Below are 24,072 nucleotides of genomic sequence, written 5' to 3' on the forward strand. Positions count from 1 at the left end.
GCACCTTGTTGGATACATTTGGAAATAGTTTTTTCCATGACATTTGAGAGCTTTAAACTGTGAATCAAGGTTAATTGCATGTAGTAACGGGTCTTAGAATATATTGTGAGGCCGCAAGGGTTGGCATTTCCAAAGTACGTGTTGGCGGTTAATTCAAAATCAGGTAATTTGAAGTCCGATTTTTGTGTCCGAACGACTTTGAATTAATGAGGTTTTACTGTACTCTTGAACAACCTTTATCAACCACTGAAGCAAAATCTTGAAGATATGAAACAGTATTAAAATAAATAGGCCTAATAGTGTATGTTTACATGGTTCTAAAATATAATGAAGATATAAATATTAATGACACTGCTAATAATGTGACGTATCATTTCAATCATTTTCCCCGAGTTATGAACACGAGATAAGAATTACAAAAATTTCAAACTTACTCACTATTTCCTTGCGATTTTTTTACTTGGCTTTTGGTATTAGCAATTGATGTATCAATTTTTACAAGGAAGTCACTGATACTACTTTCCTCTTCTTGACTACTGTCAGGAGTCCCAGGAGAATGAACACTATTTACATCAAAAAGAAGCTGATTATTGCTGGAGTTCATGGCAAGGTCCAAAGGTACAGGAATCAGTAACATTTCACGCAGGAAGAGACTATCACTTGCCCATAGACGGTTCACTCGTCTGATCTGCTCCATCTAGAAAGAATATCAGACATATTTAAAAATAATGAACTGCAACATTATAAATATGACCACTTCTATCAAACAGTCTAAGTCAGTGGCTCCCAAATAGGGGGGCACGAGAGATGTACATGAAGGCACAGACAACTTACTCAGAAGAAATACAGAAATGTGGAAAGTGACCCCAGGTGTGCCTTATCCAATTTTACATTGAATGCTGAGGAGGTCCTTAAAGAAAAACAATGTCATAAATTGCACTAATTTTTTCTATTCTTATTTAATTAAGAGACAGAAATTTGCTGCTTAGAGTGAAAACCATTGTTCTTGTACATTTGAATTCATCATTATCATTCTCCAATCAATGATCAGACCACGTGTTCCGTATTGGTCTCGGTTCAACTTTTAACAGAACTTTTAACAGATCTTTCTGCAATGGGAACATATTGTAGGGTTTGTTTCGGTACCTTCCCTCTGTCCAATCTCCTAAAATGTCTTCCAGTTTTGCCTTCAAGTGTCTATGTACTGAAGTAGAGGTTCAAATCTCTAAGGGGGGGGGGGGGGGGGTGGAAATTAAATTTCGGGTAAACTCATGTTAGTGAAAATAATTTTGTTACATACTTACACTTTGTTAACAAATTATTATTTTTATATATTTCACTTTATACTCTTGTTCAGCCAAATACCCTAGTTTTGCAAAAATTAGTAAATGAACTATTGTAAAATTAGAAATACACTCATTTAAGTGAATACAGTAGAGTCTCGCTCATCCGACCTTCGCTTATCCAACATTCTGTGTCATCCGACACTGGTAGACTTTATTTGAACTTTTGGTGGAGACTAAATTTGAGGACACCCGATGTGGAGGGTGCGACCGTGGGACAAGCACTGGCCTGACCGCTGGCGGTAGGACCGTCTTTTTTCTCTACGACAGGTGCAGCGAGTCTTCAGTCATTGTTCATTGTATATTGGTTGGGTGAGGACGTTATAGTTTTCATATCCTCTGTGAGTAAGGTGAGTAAACGGAAGAAAGCGACTGTTTCCACAGAAGACAAGTTGAGTGCATTAAAGAGACCGGACAAAGGGAAAACTCTTCAAAAAGTGGCTTCAGACTGTGGTGTTGGACACGTTACAGTGGGAGACTGGAAGAAAAAAGAGGCAAGAAATTGAAAAGTGGTGCTCTACCAGAGCAACAAGTGATGCACTGAAAATTAGAAATATGAAAAAATGTGAGTACGAAAAAGTAAGTGAAGCACTATTTCTTTGGTTCACCCAACACCAAGGAAAGGGCCTTCCAATAACTGGCCTCATTCTGCAAGAAAAGGCTGTGTATTTCCAGAAGGAGATTAATGAAGGGGACCATAATTTTACTGCCAGTGCTGGGTGGCTTGATCAATGGAAAAAACAGTATGGCATTAGGCAGCTTAATATCTGTGGAGAAAAACTGTCAGCTAAATCCGATGAGGTTATGAAATTTAAAAAGGAATTTCAAGAAATAATTCTTGCTGAAGGATTAACCAGTGATCAGATTGTTAAATGTGATAAGACTGGGCTAAATTTCAAGATGCTGCCATAAAAAACTCTCGCAGCCCAAGCCGAGACGTCTGCACCTAGCTACAAGCGTAGTAAGGAAAGAGTTGCTGTTCTTGCCTGTAGTAATGTTACTGGGAACTTAAAAGCAAAACTGCTCATGATCAGTAAAGCAAAGAAGCCTAGGGCATTTAAAAACATTTCTGTTAACGCTTTTCCAGTCCATTACATGAATGAGAATGCTGCCTGGATATCTACTGACATCTTTAAAGACTGGTTTTTTACACAGTTTGTTCCAGATGTAGAAAAATTTCTACCTTTGAACAATCTCCCTAGAAAAGCTCTTCTACTAGACAACACTCCATCACACCCAAATGAAGAGCAACTTAGAAGTGGTGACATCAAAGTGATGTTCCTCCCTCCTAACGTGATGTCATTATGCCAACCAATGGACCAAGGTGTGCTGGAAACATTGAAGAGGAAATATCGGCAGAAACTCCTTTCATCCCTGATGAGAGGAAATGGACAATGGCAACGACATGATAGAAAAGTTAAAACGAATCTACATGAAAGAATGAATAGCTGAATAGCCCAGTCTTGGGAAGAAGTTGAAACGACAACATTAGCAAATTCTTGGAACATATTGTTGAGCGAGGTTGAACATCGAGAGCAGGTGGTCTGTGGCAGTTCTGGATCTTCTATACCGCAATTGTGCGCTTTACAGCCAGTCCAAGAAGTAAGATATTCCTTCTTTAATTATTAACAATGTGTCCAGTTAATAAAATTCAGCTTGAAAACCCCTGAATGGTAATAAAAAGAGATATCTCACACAAAAACATGAATGCTTAAAACCAAAGCATCATTTCACAGAAGAGAGTCAGGTTGGTACAGATATTCCATTAACTTATTAACATTTAACAAACATTACATTTTGTACTGAAATGTAAATTCAGAGGAAGCAAAGCAAAAAGCAAAGTCATCTCCGTACAGGCCATGAAGGCCTTTGGAGGGGTGGAAAGTAAAGACTTCCACTATCCACTACCCATAACCTCGGCAATGAATGGGGTAGAGGGGTTAGCTCTAAGTCTGGCCGCTTTTGCCTCCAGGAATTAACTTGGTACTCATTTTTGGTGCGGCTGAGTGAACCTCAGGGCCATGAGCACCTCTGGAAGTGGAAATCTCGTTTCTTAAATTTTAGGACTTCCTGGCGGGGATTCGAACCCACGTCCTGGGCGAACCGAGCACGCCTTTACCGTCTCGGCCAGACAGCCCCTAAATTCAGAGGAAGGGAGATGATAATCACACGTAGCCCACACCATGTATAACCTGGTAGGCTTAATTTCTAATATCATTGAGCTGGTGTAGTTATTAATGATTTTATTTTATATCATGTCAGAAACATACACAAGTTTTAAATTAAATATGAGGAAAGAACATAAAACAGTGATGAAGAGCCACATTAAACAATGTGAGCCCAAAACCTTGCGACATCAAGTGCATTTGGCTTCGCTTTAACCAGGTCTTCTGTTGTGCAACTGAATGGGCATGAACTACATTGCAGCAAATGGGCTGTGGTCTGCTCTTCTCCACATACACACAAGGTATTGTCCACTTTGAAACTTCTGGTTGACCCTGCGCTGCCTAACACCAGAGTGCTCTCCAATTCACCCAATCTGTACATGGCCAGGAGGGAGTTCCTGTTTTGGGGTCATCCATTGCTGATACTCATATGTTAACTCCTGGTGCACCATTCTTGAATTCTTGCTTGCTGTGCTGTTCCTGCAAGTGTTTCAGTTACTCTCAAGAAGCTTTTCCTAGACTTAAGGGCACTGGTGTGGTGGCTCATATCCAAACAAAGGGTGGGCTTCAAATGTCACTTTCTCTTTTCTTTCTTGGCTGCCACTTCATGGTGGACATCGGGGGGGGCTATCCCTGCAAGACAATACACCTTTTCCAAAGGTGTAGACCTCAAACATCCAGTAATAATGCAACAGGTCTCGTTGAGTGCTATATCAACTGCATTGGCATGGCAAGATTTGTACCACACCGGGCATGTCTATTCAGCTGTGGAATAGCAGAGTAAAAGGGCAGATGCCCTCACTTTGGTTGTGCTCCCCAAGATGTTCCAGCTGGTTTCCGCACAATATTGTTTCTAGCAGCCACTTTCTTCTTGATGATCAAACAATGTTTTCTGTAGGTTAAGGCACGATTCAGAGTGACTCGGAGGTACTTCAGGGTAGGACAGTGCTATAATGCTATGCCTTGCCAAGTGACCTTCAGAGTTCAGGAAGTTTCTCTGTTGTTTAGAAGGAAAACACAGGTTTGAGTCTTAGTTGTGTTTGGTGATAGTTGATTCTTCTTGTAATAGCCAGCAAGAGTGTCTAGAGCTTTGGATGTTTGTTCAATCGTCTCAAAGTTATCCCCCTGAGAAGTGATGATACAATCATCAGCATAGATGAAACTATTCGTCCCGGCGGGAAGAGGCTGATCATTGGTGTAAATACTGAAAAGCATTCGTGCCAACATGCTTCCCCGAGGTAGTCCGTTCATCTGTATCCTCCACCTGCTTCTTTTTCCCTGGAACTCAACGAAGAAACTTTGATTCGATTTTGAAGTAGGTTTCTAATGGCACAAGTGAGATGAAAGTCCTTTGTCACTCTATATACCTTTTCTAGAGAATTCGGTAATTAACAGTATCATATGCTGCCGAAAGATCTATAAATGTAGCTCCTGTTATTTTACAGCTTTCAAAACCATCTTCTGTGTGGTTGAGTTATTAATGATGTGTCCAGTTAACAAAATTCAGTTTAAAAACGTTTGAATGGTGATGTGAAAGAGATATTTCACACAATAACAAGAATGCTTTAAAAACCAAAGCACCATTTCATAGAAGAGAGGTAGGTATTATACTGATATTCCATTAACTTATTAATATGTAACAAACATGACATTTTGCATTGAAATAAAAATTCAAAGGAAGGGGGATCATAATCACAGGTAGCCTACACCATGTATAACCGGACAGGCCTAATTTCTAATATGATTGTGCTACTGTAGTTATTAATGATCTGTCCAGTTAATAAAATTCTGATATTGTGATATTCTGCATCACAAGTCATCATTACGAAGATGCTCAACTTCGTCACCGATTAATGCAATAATCTTCGAAGCCATCTATTTAAATGCTGGAATAAATATGTCACCTCTGGTCTTGGACCGCTCCAACTCATTCTTTTAATAACCTTTTTTTCTTTGCGCTTCTTTTTTTGGTTTTCGTACAGGTATCTCAAATGGAACCTCTTATTTCGTGCGTGTGCGCGCACACGCACACACACACACACACACACACACACACACACACACACACACACACACAAGAGTACAGGAGAAATGTGACTAATGAATAACATTATGCACGGCACCATTCAGAAGAACAAAATAATGTTAATGCTACACATAGTTTACTTGATCATTAACCTTAACGCCACGTTAGTTCATGAACTTGTTATAGGGTTCTGTGAAATGCGATTTCCACAAAGCCATGTTAAAATCTTAACAAGGTGTCAACTAATGTGCCATTGGAAATTCTAAGTTCCCATAGAGGGAATTAGATATTTTTCGACCTGAAAAGCCATACATCTAATTTTTGATCTGATCTTTGATATGCTCTACTGGTATAAAAATATCTAATTCCCTCTATGGGAATTTAGAATTTCCATTCGGAATTGCTAGGCGGGCATTAATTCCATTGTGGAGTTTTATCTCCCGTATGCAGTCATCAGACTGTGCCTCTTATAATGGGCTTCTAATAAGTTCACCTGCATACACCCCAGCGTCAGTGAGCAGGGTCTGACACATCCCACTCTGATGAGTCTAGTGTCAGACCTAAGACGAAACGCTGGTTATTAGAGCAAACGCCTGAAAAGCCATACATCTAATTTTTGATCTAATGTGCCATTGTCAGATTTTTAACAGTGGTTAATGAAACTGGCCCTAAAAGGATTAGTCTGAAGAGTCTTGTCTTTAAGGATAAGCCTTCCCCTTGAATCAACTCCACTGAAATGGTCTGGTTCAGGTGCCTTTCTGAGTTTCAGTTAAAGAGCCCAACAAAATTCTTGATATGATGGTAGCAATGCCATCCATCGCTGAGGGGGCTGTTGTGGCATTTCTGAAGAACTCCTCAGCTGTCATAGAGTTTATGATTTAAAGGAGTGGAGAAATGTTGCTCACAGTGCACCAGGATGTCCTATCATTAAAGGTGGTAGCATTGTCAGTTGATTTCAAGAGTTCTTGTGGTGTGTGTTACTGTAGTCACGTCCTGGAGTGGCCAAGTAGTCCTGAGAGTCAGAATACCAGTTGCAATGGAATGGGAGTGGGCATCTCAGACATGTTCTGAGTCATGGTCCTCCTTGTGCTTAGGAGCCAAGAACTATACAATCCACAACACATTAGAGAATTCCTCATTGAGACTATGTGTATGTAAGGGTAGCATCCTGCTTCACAGAATTTTCACCAAGCACGCACTGAACGTTTAAAGAAAGCCTCGGACCTATGGGAATAACACAGTCTCACTCCCATTTGATAGGCGAGGGACTCCTCGAAAACAACATGGCGAATTAAATCGAATTTAACGGGGAGCTATCAGTATTAATGGGGCTTATGGAAGGAAGGCATCAAGGATGAAATGAAGAAGTACTTCAACATGCTGTTAAATGGAGATGGGGGCAACACCACCACCACCACCACCACCACCACCACCACCAATGAGTGTAGTGTAGATGAAGCAAAAAACAACAAATACCCATTAACATGGCTTGAGGTAGAAACAGCAATAAAGAGCATGCGAAATGGAAAGTCCCCAGGCTTTGATGATCTCAGCTCACACATGAAAAAGGCAGCTGGAATACTGGGCTTGAATTGGCTATATAGAGTGTTATCAGTGATTTGGGAAAGTAACAAAAAAGTAAAGGAGTCATCATCCCACTGTTCAAAAAGGGCAACCGATGGAAATGTGAAAATTACAGAGGCATCACACTGTTGTCACACTCACTGAAGCTGCTGGAAAAGATCATAGAAACAAGACTTAGGAAGATAGTGGAACCTTTGCTCAAGGAAGAACACGGGTTCAGGAAAGTTCGAAGTACTGTGGATCTTATCTTTGCAGTAAAGATGCTGACAGAAAAGTACTGGGAATACGGAAGAAATCTTGTGATGGCATTTGTGGACATTGAAAAAGCATATGATAGTGTTCCTCGAAACAAGATATGGGAATGTCCGGAAGACCTAAAGGTGCCCAAGTACTTAATTGACAAAGTCAAGATGCTATACCAGAACTGCTACAGCTGTGTCCAGATAGGCAACGGACGATCAAAATAGTTTGAAACAAAGAGAGGTGTCCAACAAGGAAGTCCTCTGTCACCACTCCTGTTCATAATAGTAATGGACAAGGTCATCAAATCTATCAAGAAAATGGACAGTGAACCAAACGCCCTGGTATTTGCTGATGATGTGCTTTTATTGGGAGAGACAGAAGCTGAAGTTCAGAAGAAAGTTAATGAATGGAACAACACATTCAAAAATTTTGGACTGAAGATGAGCAAAACAAAGACAGTGGAAATGATCATCAACAGGGAAGGAAAAGGCTCAAATATATTTCTGGAAGGAGCAAAAATCGAATCAGCCTCCCACTTCAAGTACCTCGGAAGCACTGTAAGATCAGATGTGGAGGAGAGAGGATACAAATGGGAGGATGTACTGGATCAGAAGATGTATGAAGACAAAAGGACACCCGGGAAACTGGAGTTGGGAAATGATGATGATGATGATGATGATGATGGAAGGAAGAAAGAAAGAAAAAAAGAAAGAAAGACCTGGCTGAGTCAGTGAAGAGCATGCACCTGGATGTGTTAGGAGTTAATGATATTTGGGTACAGGGAGATAAGCAGGAAGAGATAGGAGATTTTAAAGTTCTCTTCACGGGCATTAAAAAGGGAAGGGTAGAGTGGGGTGTAGGACTGTTCATCAGGATTATTACTGAATGCTACAGTTTCTGCCAGACACATAAAAGAGCAAATGAAGTCGGTAAATTTGGCAGGTGGAGGAATTAGGATGAGAATTGTCTCAGTGTATTCACCAAGCGAGGGTGCAGCAGATAAATTTGACAAGTTTTATGAAGCATTGAGTGACACTGTAGTCAGCGTCAACAGCAAGGATAAGATAGTGCTAATGGGCTATCTAAATGTGAGAGATGGAAATAGAACTGAAGGATTGGTAAATGGGGAGAAGATATGCAAGCTAATATCAATGGCAAGCATTTGCTGGACATCTGTTCTACTATGGGGATTAACAGTTATGAATACATTCTACAAGCATACTGTAAGGCAATTCACCTCTACACATGGGAGAGTAGGCGTACCAGATCCATAACAGACTATATCTTAACAGACTTTGAATTCAGGAAATCTGTTAGTAACGTGTGGGTTTTCCAAGGATTTTTCAATGATATAGACCACTATCTGATCAGCAGGGAACTAAGTACCTTTAGGCCTAGGATAGAGAAAATTAATTGTAGATACCATTCCATAAGATGCACCCTGATATTTTGGTGAAAATTTAAGGAAAAATAATATTTCACTGTATTTTCAAACATTTTAGAGAAATAATTTGTGTACAAACAAATTAATGGTAGGCAGTGCAATACTGTCACTGTTGCAAATCACAAGTAGATATATTTTCCTAATGCCCCTATTACCATGTAATTTTGCATATTCCATAACTTTTAATTTAAATGCTAAGTCTTAACGAAACCTCTTCTGAACAACTGACATTGTGTATGGTAATTACTGGAACTTGCTACCAATTGCAAAGTGAAAGATTTTCTTTCTACCCTTTCTTGAAGGTTAACTATAACTGTAGTCAAGATGGCAACTCTGCATTTGTCTGGTACAATAAGGAGGCGAGCAGGGAAGGAGTTGTCAGCAATCTTGTTAGGAATTCCCTGGCAACTCGCATTCCTGTCAAATGTAGATATGCCATAACTGCTGTTTCTTAATTGCGGTAATAAAAGGGGTCACTGTTGAGAGTATTGTGAGGAATATTTTGAGCATTGGTGTAAAATTACGCATACTCAGTGCCTAAATATGATAGACCTTTGCATCATGATGCAAGTGTGATAAACAGTTATAAATTGAAAACAATACCTTCTCACCCATGGGTAACTAATGCAAATATTGAGCGCAAATAATATTTTTTTTACAATTATTATTATTATTATTATTATTATTATTATTATTATTATTATGTATGGCTGTGAAGTGTAACATCCAGCTAGTATTATTTACGTAGTCAAATGATCGTATTGTGTGTGAGGTTATGTCATGAAACATGCACTGTATATAGACATTTATATCAATTCAGTTAATGTAAATACCTGTAAATTAAGATTATAATTTATTCTTACCTGTATACATAAATTATAATCCATAATTGTGAAACACACTAACTTCCAGAATGGCAATAGGCACGGGAATGATTGAGAATATTCTGTACACTATTTCTATGTATTGAGCACTCTAGAGTTTTCGAGAAGATATTTTTTGTAATGTATCTTTCTGGAAGCCTGGCCAGCATATATATATATATATATATATATACAGTACATGGAGACGATCTTGACAGGAAGTTAGTTATACAGTTACTGTTACGTGAGTTGTTGGAAGAGAGTTATTGTGTAGCAAGCTGTGGACATGCTTCCAGGAAGCAGTCAACTGTTTTGTGTTCCAAGGTTGTATTCTCGATGTGCAGCGATTGGCAGTTGTCTTTAAATGGCGGTTTGCGATGAAGTGTTTTATTTGTGCCAACAGCGATTAAGGTTATGTGTGTGTGTAATTTGTACATAAATGTGAATAAAATAATTGTACCAACTGACATCTCGTGCGCATCTTTGTGGATACGTTAATCATAAGATGCAGCCGTTTTGTAAAAAAAAAAAAAAAAAGAAAATGGTAGATGAAAGAAACAGAGGCGAAACAAATAATCGTTGAATCCAAGAGGAAGTCTTGGCAAGATTTTGGTTATAACCTGGAAAGGCTAGGTCAAGTGGCAGGGAAACCTTTCTGGACAGTAATAAAGAACCTTAGAAAGGGAGAGAAAAAGGAAATTAATAGTGTTTCGTGAAAATATTCTCAACATAGAAGGAAATCTTTCTGTTGTTGTTCCAGACAATGAAGCTCATGGAAAGCAAGACAACAGTGTAGGTGAAATTACGCTTGAAGTGGAATAAAGTAGCAGGAATAGATTAAATTAGACCTGAAATGTTAAAATACAGTGGGAAGACAGGGATGAAATGGCTCCACAGAGTAATAAGATTAAGATGGAATGTTTTTTTCTCTTTTGCTAGTGGTATAATGTCACACTGACACATCTAAGGTTTTTGGCGACACAAGGATGAGAAAGAATTAGTATTGGGAAGAAAGCAGCTGTGGCCTTAATTAAGGTACAGCCCCAGCATTTGCCTGGAGTCAAAATGGAAAAACGCGAAAAATCTTGAGGGCTGCCAACAGTGGGATTCGAGCCCATTATCTCCCAAATGCTGCATGGAATGTTATTAAAGTACCTTCTGAATAGAGGAAAGAAGTAACTGCACTTATTTATAAGCAAGGGAATAGGAAGGATTGCAACAGTTATAGAGGTATTTCACTGACCAGTATTGTAGTGATTATTTGGACTTGAAAGACTGTGGGGAATTTTATATTGTGATGGTTACAGCATCCGCCATGCCAAGTCGCTACGCACCGGGGGCGTCATCGTTTCAGCCCCACCCTCCTTACGCTCGAGCGCGCCAATCACGAGCAACACTTTGTGCTAGGCTGGCCCTCTCGCCTCCGTCCGCGGTCCCACAGCAGAGGACGACTGAAATTACTCGACTATTAATCTGGAGTCTTCCATCTTGCGAGGTTCCTAGATACATCTAGCATCCGGACTGTTCCAGAAGGGTTGGCGCAGCTATATAAGAGAGGAGTGACTGCCTGGAGTTAGAGTTAGACGGAGTGAGTGTGTGAGGAGCGAGACTGAGTTCGCTGGTGTGAGTTAGCGAAGAGCACAGTCAGTGACAGCCTGGGCTGAGAGTGCAGCCTGATGGAGTATCTGCCTGTTGGAGCCGAGGACGACTCGTTCCTGTTTCCTTGACGTCGCGTGTGTGAGTCTCTTGGGCCGGCTGCTGGAGAAGAATCTTGGGTGTTCTGGAGCAGCGAAAAGGGAACACTGGGTGATGACGTGTGCGGAGTTCGACGGATTGAGTGAACAGTGGATACTACCCCGACCTGCGAGACTGATGTGTAGGCTGTGGACCGTAACAGTGCTAACGTGTGTGACAGTGGCTGAGAGAGTGTACTGTTTCCCTGATGACTCTGGTGTGTGTCACTGTAGATGGAATATGAGAAACTAAGAGAAAGAGCGCGAACTGTGTAAGTGTACTTGTGTAAGTTGTAAGCTCAGCTATCGTGTGTGTGTGTAAATCTGTAATTGTAGTGCTTAGTTAATAAATATTAGAAATAGGTCGCTACCAGGTTCTGTACTCATTTATTTACTTATTTACCTCGCCAACACGCTACAATATGTTCATGTATTAATTTGATATGTTCATGTATTTATTGGTTTGTTTGTATTTTCTGTCTGGGAATATTTGGAATTGTTTGATTAAGAAACCGCTTCAAAAATGATGTAATTATTGTGAAAAATTAATCTTAAAAATGTTTAAAGGTAAGATGAAATATCTGTGAGACATACTGTAGCACATGCGCTAGATCGGGTAGGATGCTTCCAGGAGTTTCCGGTTGCAACATTTTTGAAATTTCTCGATGCTACTCGATGTTCTTTATCAGCATTAATTGCTGGGCCCTGATTGGTCATAATAAAACTATTTGTGATTGGCGGGCGAATGAAAATAACGGAAGCTCATTGGTTGTTTTATGATTTCCCAATTTCCGGAGAGGAGCTCTTTGCTAGAGCCAAGTTCTTCCAAGCCGTCTTGTAATTTTGACCACTGAAGGGAGAGGTTGCCTTCTCCAGGTGATGGGTCTTCTTGGCCCCTCCAACAGGTAAGCACTTTGCTTTGTCATTTTTCGGCTAGTAATCGTCAAATGTAGTGTTCCGTTTAATTTCTGTTTTTGCCGGAGCTTACCCGTTTTCCCTTCAGTCGCCAAATTTTCTTAATATGACTTAGCCTTTATGGCAAGTCACGTCATATTTGTAAGGAGACAGTTACCATTTTTTTTGTTTTCGTAAATTGTGTGTTCAACGCCTATTGATGTAATTGTAAACTATAAATTTCCCCTTTGGGGCAGTCTTATAGTTCTGCATCATCTTAGAGTATTCATATTTAGGATGTCAGGAAGTCGTAAAAATTTAAGAAACGAGATTTCCACTTCCGGAGGTGCATATGGGCCCTGAGGTTCACTCAGCCTACACCAAAAATGAGTACCAGGTTAATTTCTGGGGGCAAAGGTGGCAGGGCGTAGAGCTAACCACTCTACCCCATCATGTGCCGAGGTTAACAATGGTGGCCGCCTTTACCTTCCACTCCTCCAAGGGCCTTCCGACGATGGGACAGGAAAGGCCTAGGAATGGGAAAGAAGTGGCCATGGCCTTAATTAAGGTACAGCCCCAGCATTTGCCTGGTGTGAAAATGGGAAACGACGGAAAACCATTTTTAGGGCTGCCGACAGTGGGGTTCGAACCCACTATCTCCCGGATGCGAGCTCACAACCGCGTGCTCCTAACCGCATGGCCAACTCACCCGGTCCTCGAAAGACTATTATAGATGTGTAAGTATGCTATGCGCCAGTTAGCTGCGAAGTAGTGCACCCACACCTTCAAGGTGAGAACCACAGGGTTTGAGTCCTACTCTTTGCATTACTTTTTTGAAAACTTTTAGTGCTGGTTTCATCAAACTCCGTTAAGGATTTAATATCATGTTAAACTACTTTAACGGTATTGATAACAGAACGGCCGATTCACCAACCTTCATTAACAGTAATGCGCCGTTAAACTCTCTGGTAATTTAACCTACAACTTTCATCCCGTTCAGCTGCGTAACTTTGTGTTAAAATAAAAATGGCTGGAAGAGATTTGGTGTTTTGTGCTCAGGTACTCTATTTAGATTGCCTTCAAAATGCTCAAAGAGAGGAAGTTTCACAGAGAAGTAATGACATACAGTACTTGAACTCATAGAAAAGCAGTTTTAATAAAATAATGTTATTTGCTTTACGTCCCACTAACTACTCTTACAGTTTTTGGAGTGGTATAGGCAGTGTTGCCAACTTATATTTTCAAGATCCGCTAAATACTACTAAAAATCCGCTAAAATTCCGCCACGAAATCTGATCTCAAATAATGAGCAATAATAATAATAATAATAATAATAATAATAATAATAATAATAATAATAATAATAATAACAACAACAATAATAATGTGAGGAAAATTCTCAGCCCCCGAAAAACAGAAGATGGATGTAGACTGAGGTCACGCAAAGTGACAGAAGAGCTTTCCAACATTGCAGCAGACATCCGCAAAAGACGCCTGAAATTCTATGGGCGCGTCCGCAGACTGACACACACGATTCTCACCTACATAGAACATCTAAAAAATATTCCATAGGTACTGGAAGTGAAGAAGAATCTGGAAAAGGCCCAGATGAACTCAAATGACACCGCGGACAGAAACCTCCATAGGAAAAAAATTAATGGATGGAAAGTGCAACCAGAGAACGAGAAAGAAGACTGGAGCAAAGTGGACAGAAGAACGAAAAAGGATCCACGGAGAAAGGATGAGAGCTGTTTGGCAACTCAGAAAACAGAATCGTTAGAGCTTTGCGTGATCCACTGGATCCATACGCACATAATAATAATAATAATAATAATAATAATAATAATAATAATAATAATAATAATAATAATATAATAATAGTAATAGTAGGAAATGTCTGTTCTCATCTGATCTGCGAGTTCCACTGGGATTAACCCCCTGCCTGCGAGCTAAAACTTGTAGGCGTTTTACTGCCGGGTGCAAACTAGGTGAATCCCCACCTCAAAGGCCACACACAGAACAGGCCAGTTCATTAAACGGTCTTCCTTCATAGCATAAATACTCCCCTCACAGTTTCATTATCTGTCGTCATTCGTCAACTAAGAGATAAGTAACCTTTCCCCACGCATTACAAATTTATGATACCACGATCACATAACATCAAATCCAAATAACATGTTTTCCTCATGCAACTGCTAGCTACTGACAAGAAATACGGAATAGCTCAGAGACAGACTGGAGTATAAATTTTTTTAAAAAAGTAAAATGGATAAAACACTAAATCCCGCTATAATAAATCTAGAATTCCGCCAAAAAATCTGCTGTCCGCTAAATGGTATATTTCTCCGCCGACAGTCTTCTAATTCCGCCAAATTTAGCGGAACATCTGCTAAGTTGGCAACACTGGGTATAGGTCATCTAACCCTGTCGTGAGGAAAGTACTCGAAGAGACGCAATGCCTGATTGCACTGTGATATTATGCAATGAGGTTGTTCGGATCATTATGGGAGATACCAATGTCATAATCTGTACGAGAGATAGGAACATAAACTAATATTCCATTAACATTCATATTTTTAAAAACATTTGATTTGGTATACATATTCAAAGGAAGGGAGATCATATTCACATGTAGGCTACACCATGTATGAAAAGGTAGCCCTAACTTATGATGTGATTGCACAGCTGTAGTTATTAATAGAGGGGAATTTGCCTATTTTATTCCTGTGTTCAGAAATTTAGGTTTTTGAGATATAAATCCGTTTTAGGGTCTTTTTAGCTATATTTTGTTGGTTTAATTGTGCCTATAAATGCCTATTTCAGGTGTTAGTGAGTATTTGGAGTATAAATGCCTATTTGATGCCTTTTAACTGTATTTTTAAAAGGCCGACTTTCTTTCAGTGCACTATATTGCAGCTAGTGTGCTCGACAGAATTATCTTCTCTTTTTTTCCAATATTTTACCCCACGAACAAAAATGGGAATTCTGAGAAGTCACCACAAAGAGTTCTAGGGAAATTTCCATCTGGAGAAACAAGGAACAATTTGACCTCAAAGCCTTCAACCCCTCCAACCTCCTAGACCCTAAGACATATGCGAGAACTAGTCAACATCTAACTATGTTGCACAACCCATATGCCCTGTACCTCCCTTTTGATGCGAACTGTTGTACGCATATGCTTTATGTTCAGAATGTGTTGTGATTTATTGTGAAGTGGAGGAAGAAAAGGAAGTGTGTTTGTGGCAATGCCCAAAGAAAAATCGTCGAAGTCCTACTGGCTGAAGCAGTGGATCACAGGAGATCCCAATTTCACTTCGGATGGAAGGGTAGGCTGTCAAGCTTGCAGTAAGGAGATAAGTTCGTTTGTTCCCTTCATCCTTTTTTTTTTTTTTTTTTTTGTGATTGAGAACTAAGATCGCATTTCATTGTAGCATATATAGGCCTATTCATTTTATGTATTGTGGCAAGTTGTTTTGCTGTAATACTGTATTAGTCGTGAACTTTCAATTATTCTTTTGAAAATGAAAAATGAAAACCTACAACCTGTTTTCCAGTCATTGACGTGTCAGGGATGTGATGAATGAAACATATACAGGCTGTTATTACAATGGGGTTGCCACTCTCTGGAGAGTGTTGCTGGAATGAAAGATGACAGGGAAAACCGGAGTACCCGGAGAAAAGCCTGTCCTGCCTCCGCTTTGTCCAGCACAAATGTCACATGGAGTGACCAGGATTTGAACCATGGTATCCAGCGGTGAGAGGCCAACGCGCTGCCGTCTGAGCCACGGAGGCTCAATTATTCTTTTACATTGCTAAAATGTAAATCATTAAATTACTGAAGGAGGAGTTAGAATGCCGGTGGTCTCATCACAGAATGGAGGAACTGTGATTCATTTCCTGTGAAAATAAAGATTTACAACTGAAATGCAATTTTTAAAACTCCCTTTAAAAAATTGTGAACAGAGCTTGATAACTGCAGTCGCTTAAGTGCGGCCAGTATCTAGTATTCAGGAGATAGTGGGTTCGAACCCCAGTGTCCGCAGCCCTGAAGATGGTTTTCCATGGTTTCCCCATTTTCACACCAGGCAAATGCTGGGGCTGTACCTTACCTGAGGCCACGGCCACTTCCTAACCACTCCTAGCCCTTTCCTGTCCCATCATCGCCATAAGACCTACCTGCAACTTGCAAAAAAAAAAAGTGAATTCTATTACACTTCTGCTAATCCTTTGCGAAACGCAGGTTACAGATCCAATGTAGCCCAGCTAGGACGATGCCACAGCGGGTTTTACAAGGTTGCCAAGACTATATTTACAAGACCAGGCCAGCGAAAAGACCGTTGGTCTGGATTGATGAGGCCCGATTAGTACCATTGTGCTTGGTAGGGGGGGAAGCAAAGAGTCTGAGGGGCGTAAGCTCCCAGGTTAACAAGCCTCTAGCATCCCCTCAAGAGTCATACTAAATTGTGACAAAAAACAGGTTATGGGCGCACGTCACAACAATTTCAAATTACGCGGTTTTTAATTTTCAACGAGGGTAGCGGCCTTGTGGGCACACGATGCAGGATCTATTGCAGGCAACAGAAAATAGTCTTCACGACAGCTGACCTGGCTCACCAAAGCTGGCGAATAGAAACAAATAAAATGTTCACAAATCTGAGATTTCCATTGGCTCTGTTTTCATTCTTCTTGTTTCGGAATTTGGCCGCCTATGGACCGCATTGAACCTAAGGCTTTCTCTTCTTCTCCACCTCCTCCTCCCAAAACCTCTTCATCCTTTCACTTCTAATCTTCCTTTCTTTCTCAGATATGACCAATATGGGTCTACATTTTGGTGGTTTCTCTTGGAACGTTTTGATGCTGTACACTCTGTTTCTAAATTCTTTTCTGTTGTGAATCTAATCCATCGTAAGTCCACTTTCTATTGCATCTCTTTTTACCTCTTCTACCCACTTCATCGCAGCTTTCTGTCCAGTGATGTACTAAAATATTTTCTTAGTTAGCCATTCTTTCAATATGCCTATACAATTTCAGCCTTCGCTTTCACATGGTGACAGTGATTTTTTCGGTGTGTTTGTAGAGATCATCATTTTTTCTATTCCTCCACTCCCCATCAGCATTTTTCTGTGGTCCTAAAATTTTCCTTAAGATTCCCCTCTCCTTTTTTTCGAGATCTTGAAGCTCACCCTTTTTATTCATTGTCAGGCTCTCATAAGCGTAGGGACCCTCTGGCTTTACCACTGTGCTGTAGTGTAAGTTTCGCTTTCGTTCTTCTATATAAGTAAGAATACTGCTAGGGCCAGCTTGGTGGGTCCTTGGCAAGCATAAAGGACGGATCTCACCTCTGCGCTACTTCGGTATTGTTTCATGTCTTTTTTATTATATTTTACACCCGGTAAACTCGACAAGATACTGCCAAATTATAACTGAAAATCCTTGAGGACATATTTCCATGTAAATGACTAATTCCCTTGTTCCTACTTTAAAGTTTTGAACTTCTAAACGCATCATATCTAATAGTCTTTTTTTTATGCAACATTTTACTAGTTGCTTTACGTCGCACCGACACAGATAGGTTTTTTTTTGCTAGTTGCTTAACGTCGCACCGACACAGATAGGTCTTATGGCGACGATGGGACAGAGAAGGGCTAGGAGTGGGAAGGAAGCGGCCGTGGCCTTAATTAATGTACAGCCCCAGCATTTGTCTGGTGTGAAAATACAGATAGGTTTTATGGTGACGATGGGACAGGGAAGGGCTAGGAGTGGGAAGGAAGCGGCCATGGCCTTAATGAAGGTACAGCCCCAGCATTTGCCTGGTGTGAAAATGGGAAACCAAGGAAAACCATTTTCAGGGCTGCCGATAGTGGGGTTCGAACCTACTATCTCCCGAATACTGGATACTGGCCGCACTTAAGCGACTGCAGCTATCGAGCTCGGTTTTATGAAACAAATGCATGATATATACTAAGCATTATTGCCAATTAGCCCAACTGTAGAAATTTAAGATATAGCGACAATGTAATTTATGTCAATTTTATTACTTTGCAGATCAAATGTGAGAAAAATACCACATAGATCAACTTAGAAATACTATGATGCATCTGATAAGAGTACATAAATCTGTATCAACGTAGCCTTTCTACCAGTCCACTTTGGGTAGCGACCAACAACCATTTTCTTCAGACCTATGCATTGCAATGTTGGGAGCTAATATGCCCCTGCATAAACTGGAGCATCTTCAATTTTCAACAAGGTGCCGGGAACAATCACCAAGTTGGAGAAGAGTGGCATGTCTCTGGTGGAGTCATTTAGGATTGTGGAAGAAGCCAGGGGAAGTTTTGTTCGAAATCTGGGAAGGCAGCCACTATCAGCGAAATAAAACCAGATTAAGTGACTTCACTGAAGTTTTGTCCAATCACTTCATGTGATGTTGAGAGATCTTTCTCTCAGTACAAAAACATTATGCATGAGAGAACAAGATTGTTACCGGAAAACATTGAAACGTTGCGTAAATTCCTTTTATAGTAATTGAGTGTGTTATTAAAATATAAGTAATTTTTTCATGCCTATTTTGTTGCCTATTTTACACGTTAGTACCTATTTAAATGCCTATTTTGGCTGATTTAAGAGCCTATATGCCTCCCTAATTTAACTGTTTTAAGTGCCTATAATTCCCGTCTCTAGTTATCAATGTGTACAGTTAATAAAATTTAGCTTAAAATCCTCTGAATGGCGGTACGAAAGAGATCTCACACAATAACAAGAATGCCTTAAAATTAATGCTTTAATACGACATTAATACCTCATGATACCGAAAGTGGATTCCAACAAGGCAGTTATTGTTTATCACCATCATGGATGACATAATGAAGAACATCAAGAAAACCTCTGGTGAACTAAATGCAATGGCCTTCGCTGATGATGTTATGATCTGGGGAGAAACTCAGAAAGAAGTACAATTGAGACTCAATGAATAGAAGGTTAAATTCCAGGAGTTCAATCTCAAGATAAGCGAACTCAAAACAGTAGTGATGGCAATAAACAGAGGACGACCAGCAAACATCATGCTAAGAGACCATTCACTAGAAAGTGTGGAAAGCTTTACATACCTCGGCAGTGTAATATCTTGAGATACACTAGCAACAAAGGAAGTGGCAAATAGAGTGCAGAAGAGCTCTTACTTTTACCAGCAAGTACAAACAGTCCTCTGGGATCCCAAAGTACCAACAAAATCAAAGCTGGTGATGTTCAATCAGTACTTCATACCAATCTTAACCTATGGTATTGAAACCTGCACCCTCACTAAGACTCATCAAGGTTGCAGGCATCTGAGATGAAGTTCCTTAGGTCCACAATTCAAAAAACCAAACTGGACAAGTTAAAGAATGATGCAGTCAGGAAGGAAGCTGGGATTGAGGCATCAATGTTAGATCAGGTCAGCATGTCCAGACTGAGGTGGTTTGGGTATGTAATGAGAATGGAGCCAACAAGGACAGCATATGCTAACTTTGAGAGACATGTGGCAGGGAAACTGATGGTGGGAAGACCAAGAACCCATTGGATGGACATTGTAAAGTTGGACATTGCAGATCGGGAAAGGTCACTGGAGGATGTCATTAACAACAGAATGTATCTCAATAAGACAGAATGGAAGAGGCTCGCCAACAGTACTTGGAAAACTGGAACTGTAAAATGATGACAATGATGAATACCTCAGGATAAAGAAATTACAGTGGCTTGACGTGATATTCTGTATCACAGTCGTCAGGCTCCGGCAAAGAAGCAGGGAATTGGAAATAATAATAATAATAATGATAATAATAATAATAATAATAATAATAATAATAATAATAATAATAATGCAATGAAAATTACATGTGGTCAGCATTCCATTTTGAGTATGTTTAGGTCCAAATATGTTGCATTTTAAACGATTTTGTGGGTAATATTGATAATTACCATACTCATATGAAGTAGGAGGATGTATTTATGATGGCCATTTTTGTTTCCAGAGGTGTTATGGGATAGACTGGTCACTTTGACTTTACAGCAAAGCATGGAACTTAACAGCAGATGAGGAAAGCATGGAAGTTACAATGCAAAGCATTTTTGTTTATGTTAATGATATAAGGCAATATATTTTCATAATAGGTTATGGTATGGTGTTGAGAAGAACAATGATCTGGGGACAAGCGAGGGGGGTAGCGGCTTTAGGCCTCTAATTTGCAGTGCAAGCAACAGGTTAGGGCAGGCCCTGGATTAGGGCATTGGTCTGGATTGGTTAAGATAGGATCTTGACAAGAACACTAGTCTGGACTGGTTTGGATAGGATATGGACAAGGACATTCGTGTGGATAAGCTAGTCATGTGGGAACCAGTAAAGGGGAGTCTGGGGGCATAAGCCCGTCATATGGGGATAAGCAGTCGAAACTAGACCTGAGGCAGCTTTGCGGCTCTAACCTGGGCGCGCTTATGCCGCCAGACCCACTTTGCTTGAGCCCAAATCATTGCTCTTCTCAACAGCAGCTTGTAAACTTAAAAAGAAGGCTTACCAGAAATGGCACCAAACAAGGGCTGATGCAGACAGGGAATTGTACATAGATGAAAGAAACAGAGTGAAACAAATAGTTGTTGAATCCAAAAAGAAGTCGTGGGAAGATTTTGGTAATAACCTGGAAAGGCTTGGTCAAGCAACAGGGAAACCTTTCTGAACAGTAATAAAGAATCTTAGAAAGGGAGGGAAAAGGATATATATATATATATATATATACAGGATGGGGCAGAGTGGACTCCCTAGTTTCAATAAATCACTGAAGAGCGTGCACGTGAGTAAGCGGAGTGGGAGTAGTAGCATTTGGTGGAGGGAAAGACGCCATTTTAGTAGTCACCATGCCGTGGACTGGCGAGCATCGTGGTTTTGTAGTCTAAACGTTTTTTAAAAATAACGATAGTGTGGTGGCGACGCAGAGGGCATTTCGTAGGTGGTTTGGTAGCAAAATTTTCGTTACTGGGCAGCTGAAAACCCACGCAATCTTCACCAAAGACCTCTTCATTCACCAAAAGTGACTGTGGTGTGCTGTGTCCTCCATAGGCATTATTGGCCCCTACTTTTTTGAATCGGAAGATGTAACCGTTAGTGTGAACGCTGTGCGCTGTTGTGAGATGTTGGAGAACTTTTTCTTCCCCAAAATGGAAGAGTATGGTGAGGAAATGGAAATGGAAGCCTTTTGGTTTCAACAGGATGGTGCCACGGCTCAAACCGCACGTCACTCTCGCGAACTTCTGCAAGAACAGTTTCCCGGCCGCGTGATCTCATTACGAGGGGATGTTTCATGGCCCCCTCAATCCCCCGATTTAAGCCTATGCGATTATTTTCTTTGGGGTTACCTCAAATCTGAGGTTTATAAAGTTCGACCAAGGACCGTGGAAGCCCTTAAGGAAGCAATTGCTGATGTCATCGCTGGAATAACGCCAGATATGCTGCGCAGAGTTTGTGAAAACTTTATTGAACGGCTGAATATGTGCGTCGCTTAGAACCAAATGAAAAAAATGGCATTGTATGTAGATTTCAGAAATAAAAAGCTTTTGTAATAATCTTGTACGGTTTTTATACAGTTAACCCATCAAATCAGGGAGCCCACTCTGCCCCACCCTGTATATATATATATATATACACAACTTGCTTAACGTCGCACCGTCGAACTTTATAAACCTCAGATTTGAGGTAACCCCAAAGAAAATAATCGCATGGGCTTAAATCGGGGGATCGAGGGGGCCATGAAACATCCCCTCGTAATGAGATCACGCGGCCGGGAAACTGTTCTTACAGCGACGATGGGACAGGAAAGGGCTAGGAGTCGGAAGGAAGCAGCCGTGGCCTTAATTGAGGTACAGCCCCAGCATTTGCCTTGTATGAAAATGGAAAACCATCTTCAGGGCTGCCGACAGTGGGGCTCGAACCCACTATCTCCCGAATACTGGCCGCACTTAAGCAACTGCAGCTATGAGCTCGGTGAAGGAAAAGGAAATGAGGAAGTGGAAAGGATGGTAAATGAACTCCATTGTCAAAAAGCAGCAGGAATGAAATGGCATCATAGAGTAGTAAGATTAGCATGGAGTGTTGGTAAGGTACCTTCGCTTTTTCCCATCTTTACACACAAATGTTCCTAGGCATTCCCTTGCTGTTTCTACTACAGCATACTTGTATGTCAACCATTCTCTTTCTACATCCTGAACCTGCTTACTGTCTACTGTTCGAAACTTCTCACTAATCATATCCATGAACTTCTAATTTCCTCGTCCTGGAGATTTTGTACCCTTATTCATTTGCAGACAAATTTCACTTTCTCTATCCTAGGCCTAGAGATACTTAGTTCACTATAGATCATACAGTTGTCTGCATCACTGAAAAATCCCCAGAAAACTCGTACATTCCTAACAGACTTCCTGAATTCGAAGTTGGTTAAGATATAATCTATTATGGATATGGTACCCCTAGCCTCTCATGTGTAGCGGTGAATTACCGAATAGCCTTATGCTTAAGAATGTATTTGTAACTGCTAAACCAATCCTAGCACAGAAGACCAGCAAACGCTTACCATTCCCATTAGCTTCCATATCTTCCCCACATTTACCAATCACCCTTTCGTATCCTTCAGTTCCATTTCCAATCTTGCATTGAAATCGCTCATTAGCACTATCCTATCCCTGCTGTTGACCTTGATTACGATGTCACTCAATTTTTCTTAAAACTTGTCAACTTTATCCTCATCCGCACCCTCACATGGTGAATACACCGAGACATTTCTCGTCCTAATTCCTCCAACTGCCAAATCTAATCACATCATTAGCTCAGGCAACTACGTGCGTACTAGCGCAACCGATCCCAAAGTGAAGATTGTAATGGAACCACGTCCAATGCAAGCGACCCCGAGCAGCGATTATAGACTAAAAGCGACAGATCCCACTCGAATGGGATTTGCTGCGTGTAGTCGCCTGTACTCCACAATTCCTGTAAGCATCCGGTTGTCATCATATGCAACATTACTATTATCAATACTATATTTGTCATGGATGTAGATAGTGAAAAGTTGATAAGTGCGGTTTGTGAAAGAACACCACTATGGAATATGAAAGATAAACACTATCATTCTCGAGATATATAACGCGAACTATGGTCAAAGTGCGTGTTGATAATGGTAAGAATTTGTAAGCTACGAAAAAGTTAAAGATGAGACACATGAAATTCTAGGTGTAAGGCTCATTTCTAAAGATAATAGGCAACTTGATATATTTGGAGTGTACAGATCGGGAAAGGGTAGCACTGATGCGGATTCGGAATTACTTGATAGGATAGTCAGCTATGTGGGAAACGACATGGAAAGAAATGTGATTGTAGCGGGAGATCTAAATTTGCCAGATGTCAATTGGGAAGGAAATGCGAACAACAGGAAGCATGACCAACAAATGGCAAATAAGTTAATATGGGAAGGACAGCTGATTCAGAAAGTGATGAAACCAACCAGAGGGAAAAATATTTTGGATGTGGTGCTGATAAAACCAGATGAGCTCTATAGGGAAACTGAAGTAATAGATGGTATTAGTGATCATGAAGCTGTTTTTGTGGTAGTTAAAAATAAATGTGATAGAAAGGAAGGTCTTAAAAGTAGGACTGTTAGGCAGTACCATATGGCTGATAAAGCAGGTATGAGGCAGTTTCTAAAAAGTAACTTTTTTTTTTTTTTTTTTTTTTTTTTTGCTAGGGGCTTTACGTCGCACCG

At 40.4% G+C, this 24,072-nt stretch overlaps 1 protein-coding gene across 2 annotated transcripts in view; it reads right to left on the bottom strand.

The window, feature by feature from the left end:
• The window catches only part of LOC136857843 (lysM and putative peptidoglycan-binding domain-containing protein 2), a 52,208-nt gene that overhangs the window by 13,561 nt on the left and 14,575 nt on the right, over positions 1–24,072 (bottom strand). For both annotated transcript variants that reach the window (XM_067136818.2, XM_067136817.2), the window contains exon 2: positions 435–697. In XM_067136818.2, the coding sequence (XP_066992919.1) occupies positions 435–697 (263 nt within the window). The remainder of the gene's footprint in view (positions 1–434; positions 698–24,072) is intronic.

Source organism: Anabrus simplex, chromosome 1 (assembly GCF_040414725.1).
Source record: "Anabrus simplex isolate iqAnaSimp1 chromosome 1, ASM4041472v1, whole genome shotgun sequence".
In the NCBI taxonomy this organism is placed as follows: domain Eukaryota; kingdom Metazoa; phylum Arthropoda; class Insecta; order Orthoptera; family Tettigoniidae; genus Anabrus; species Anabrus simplex.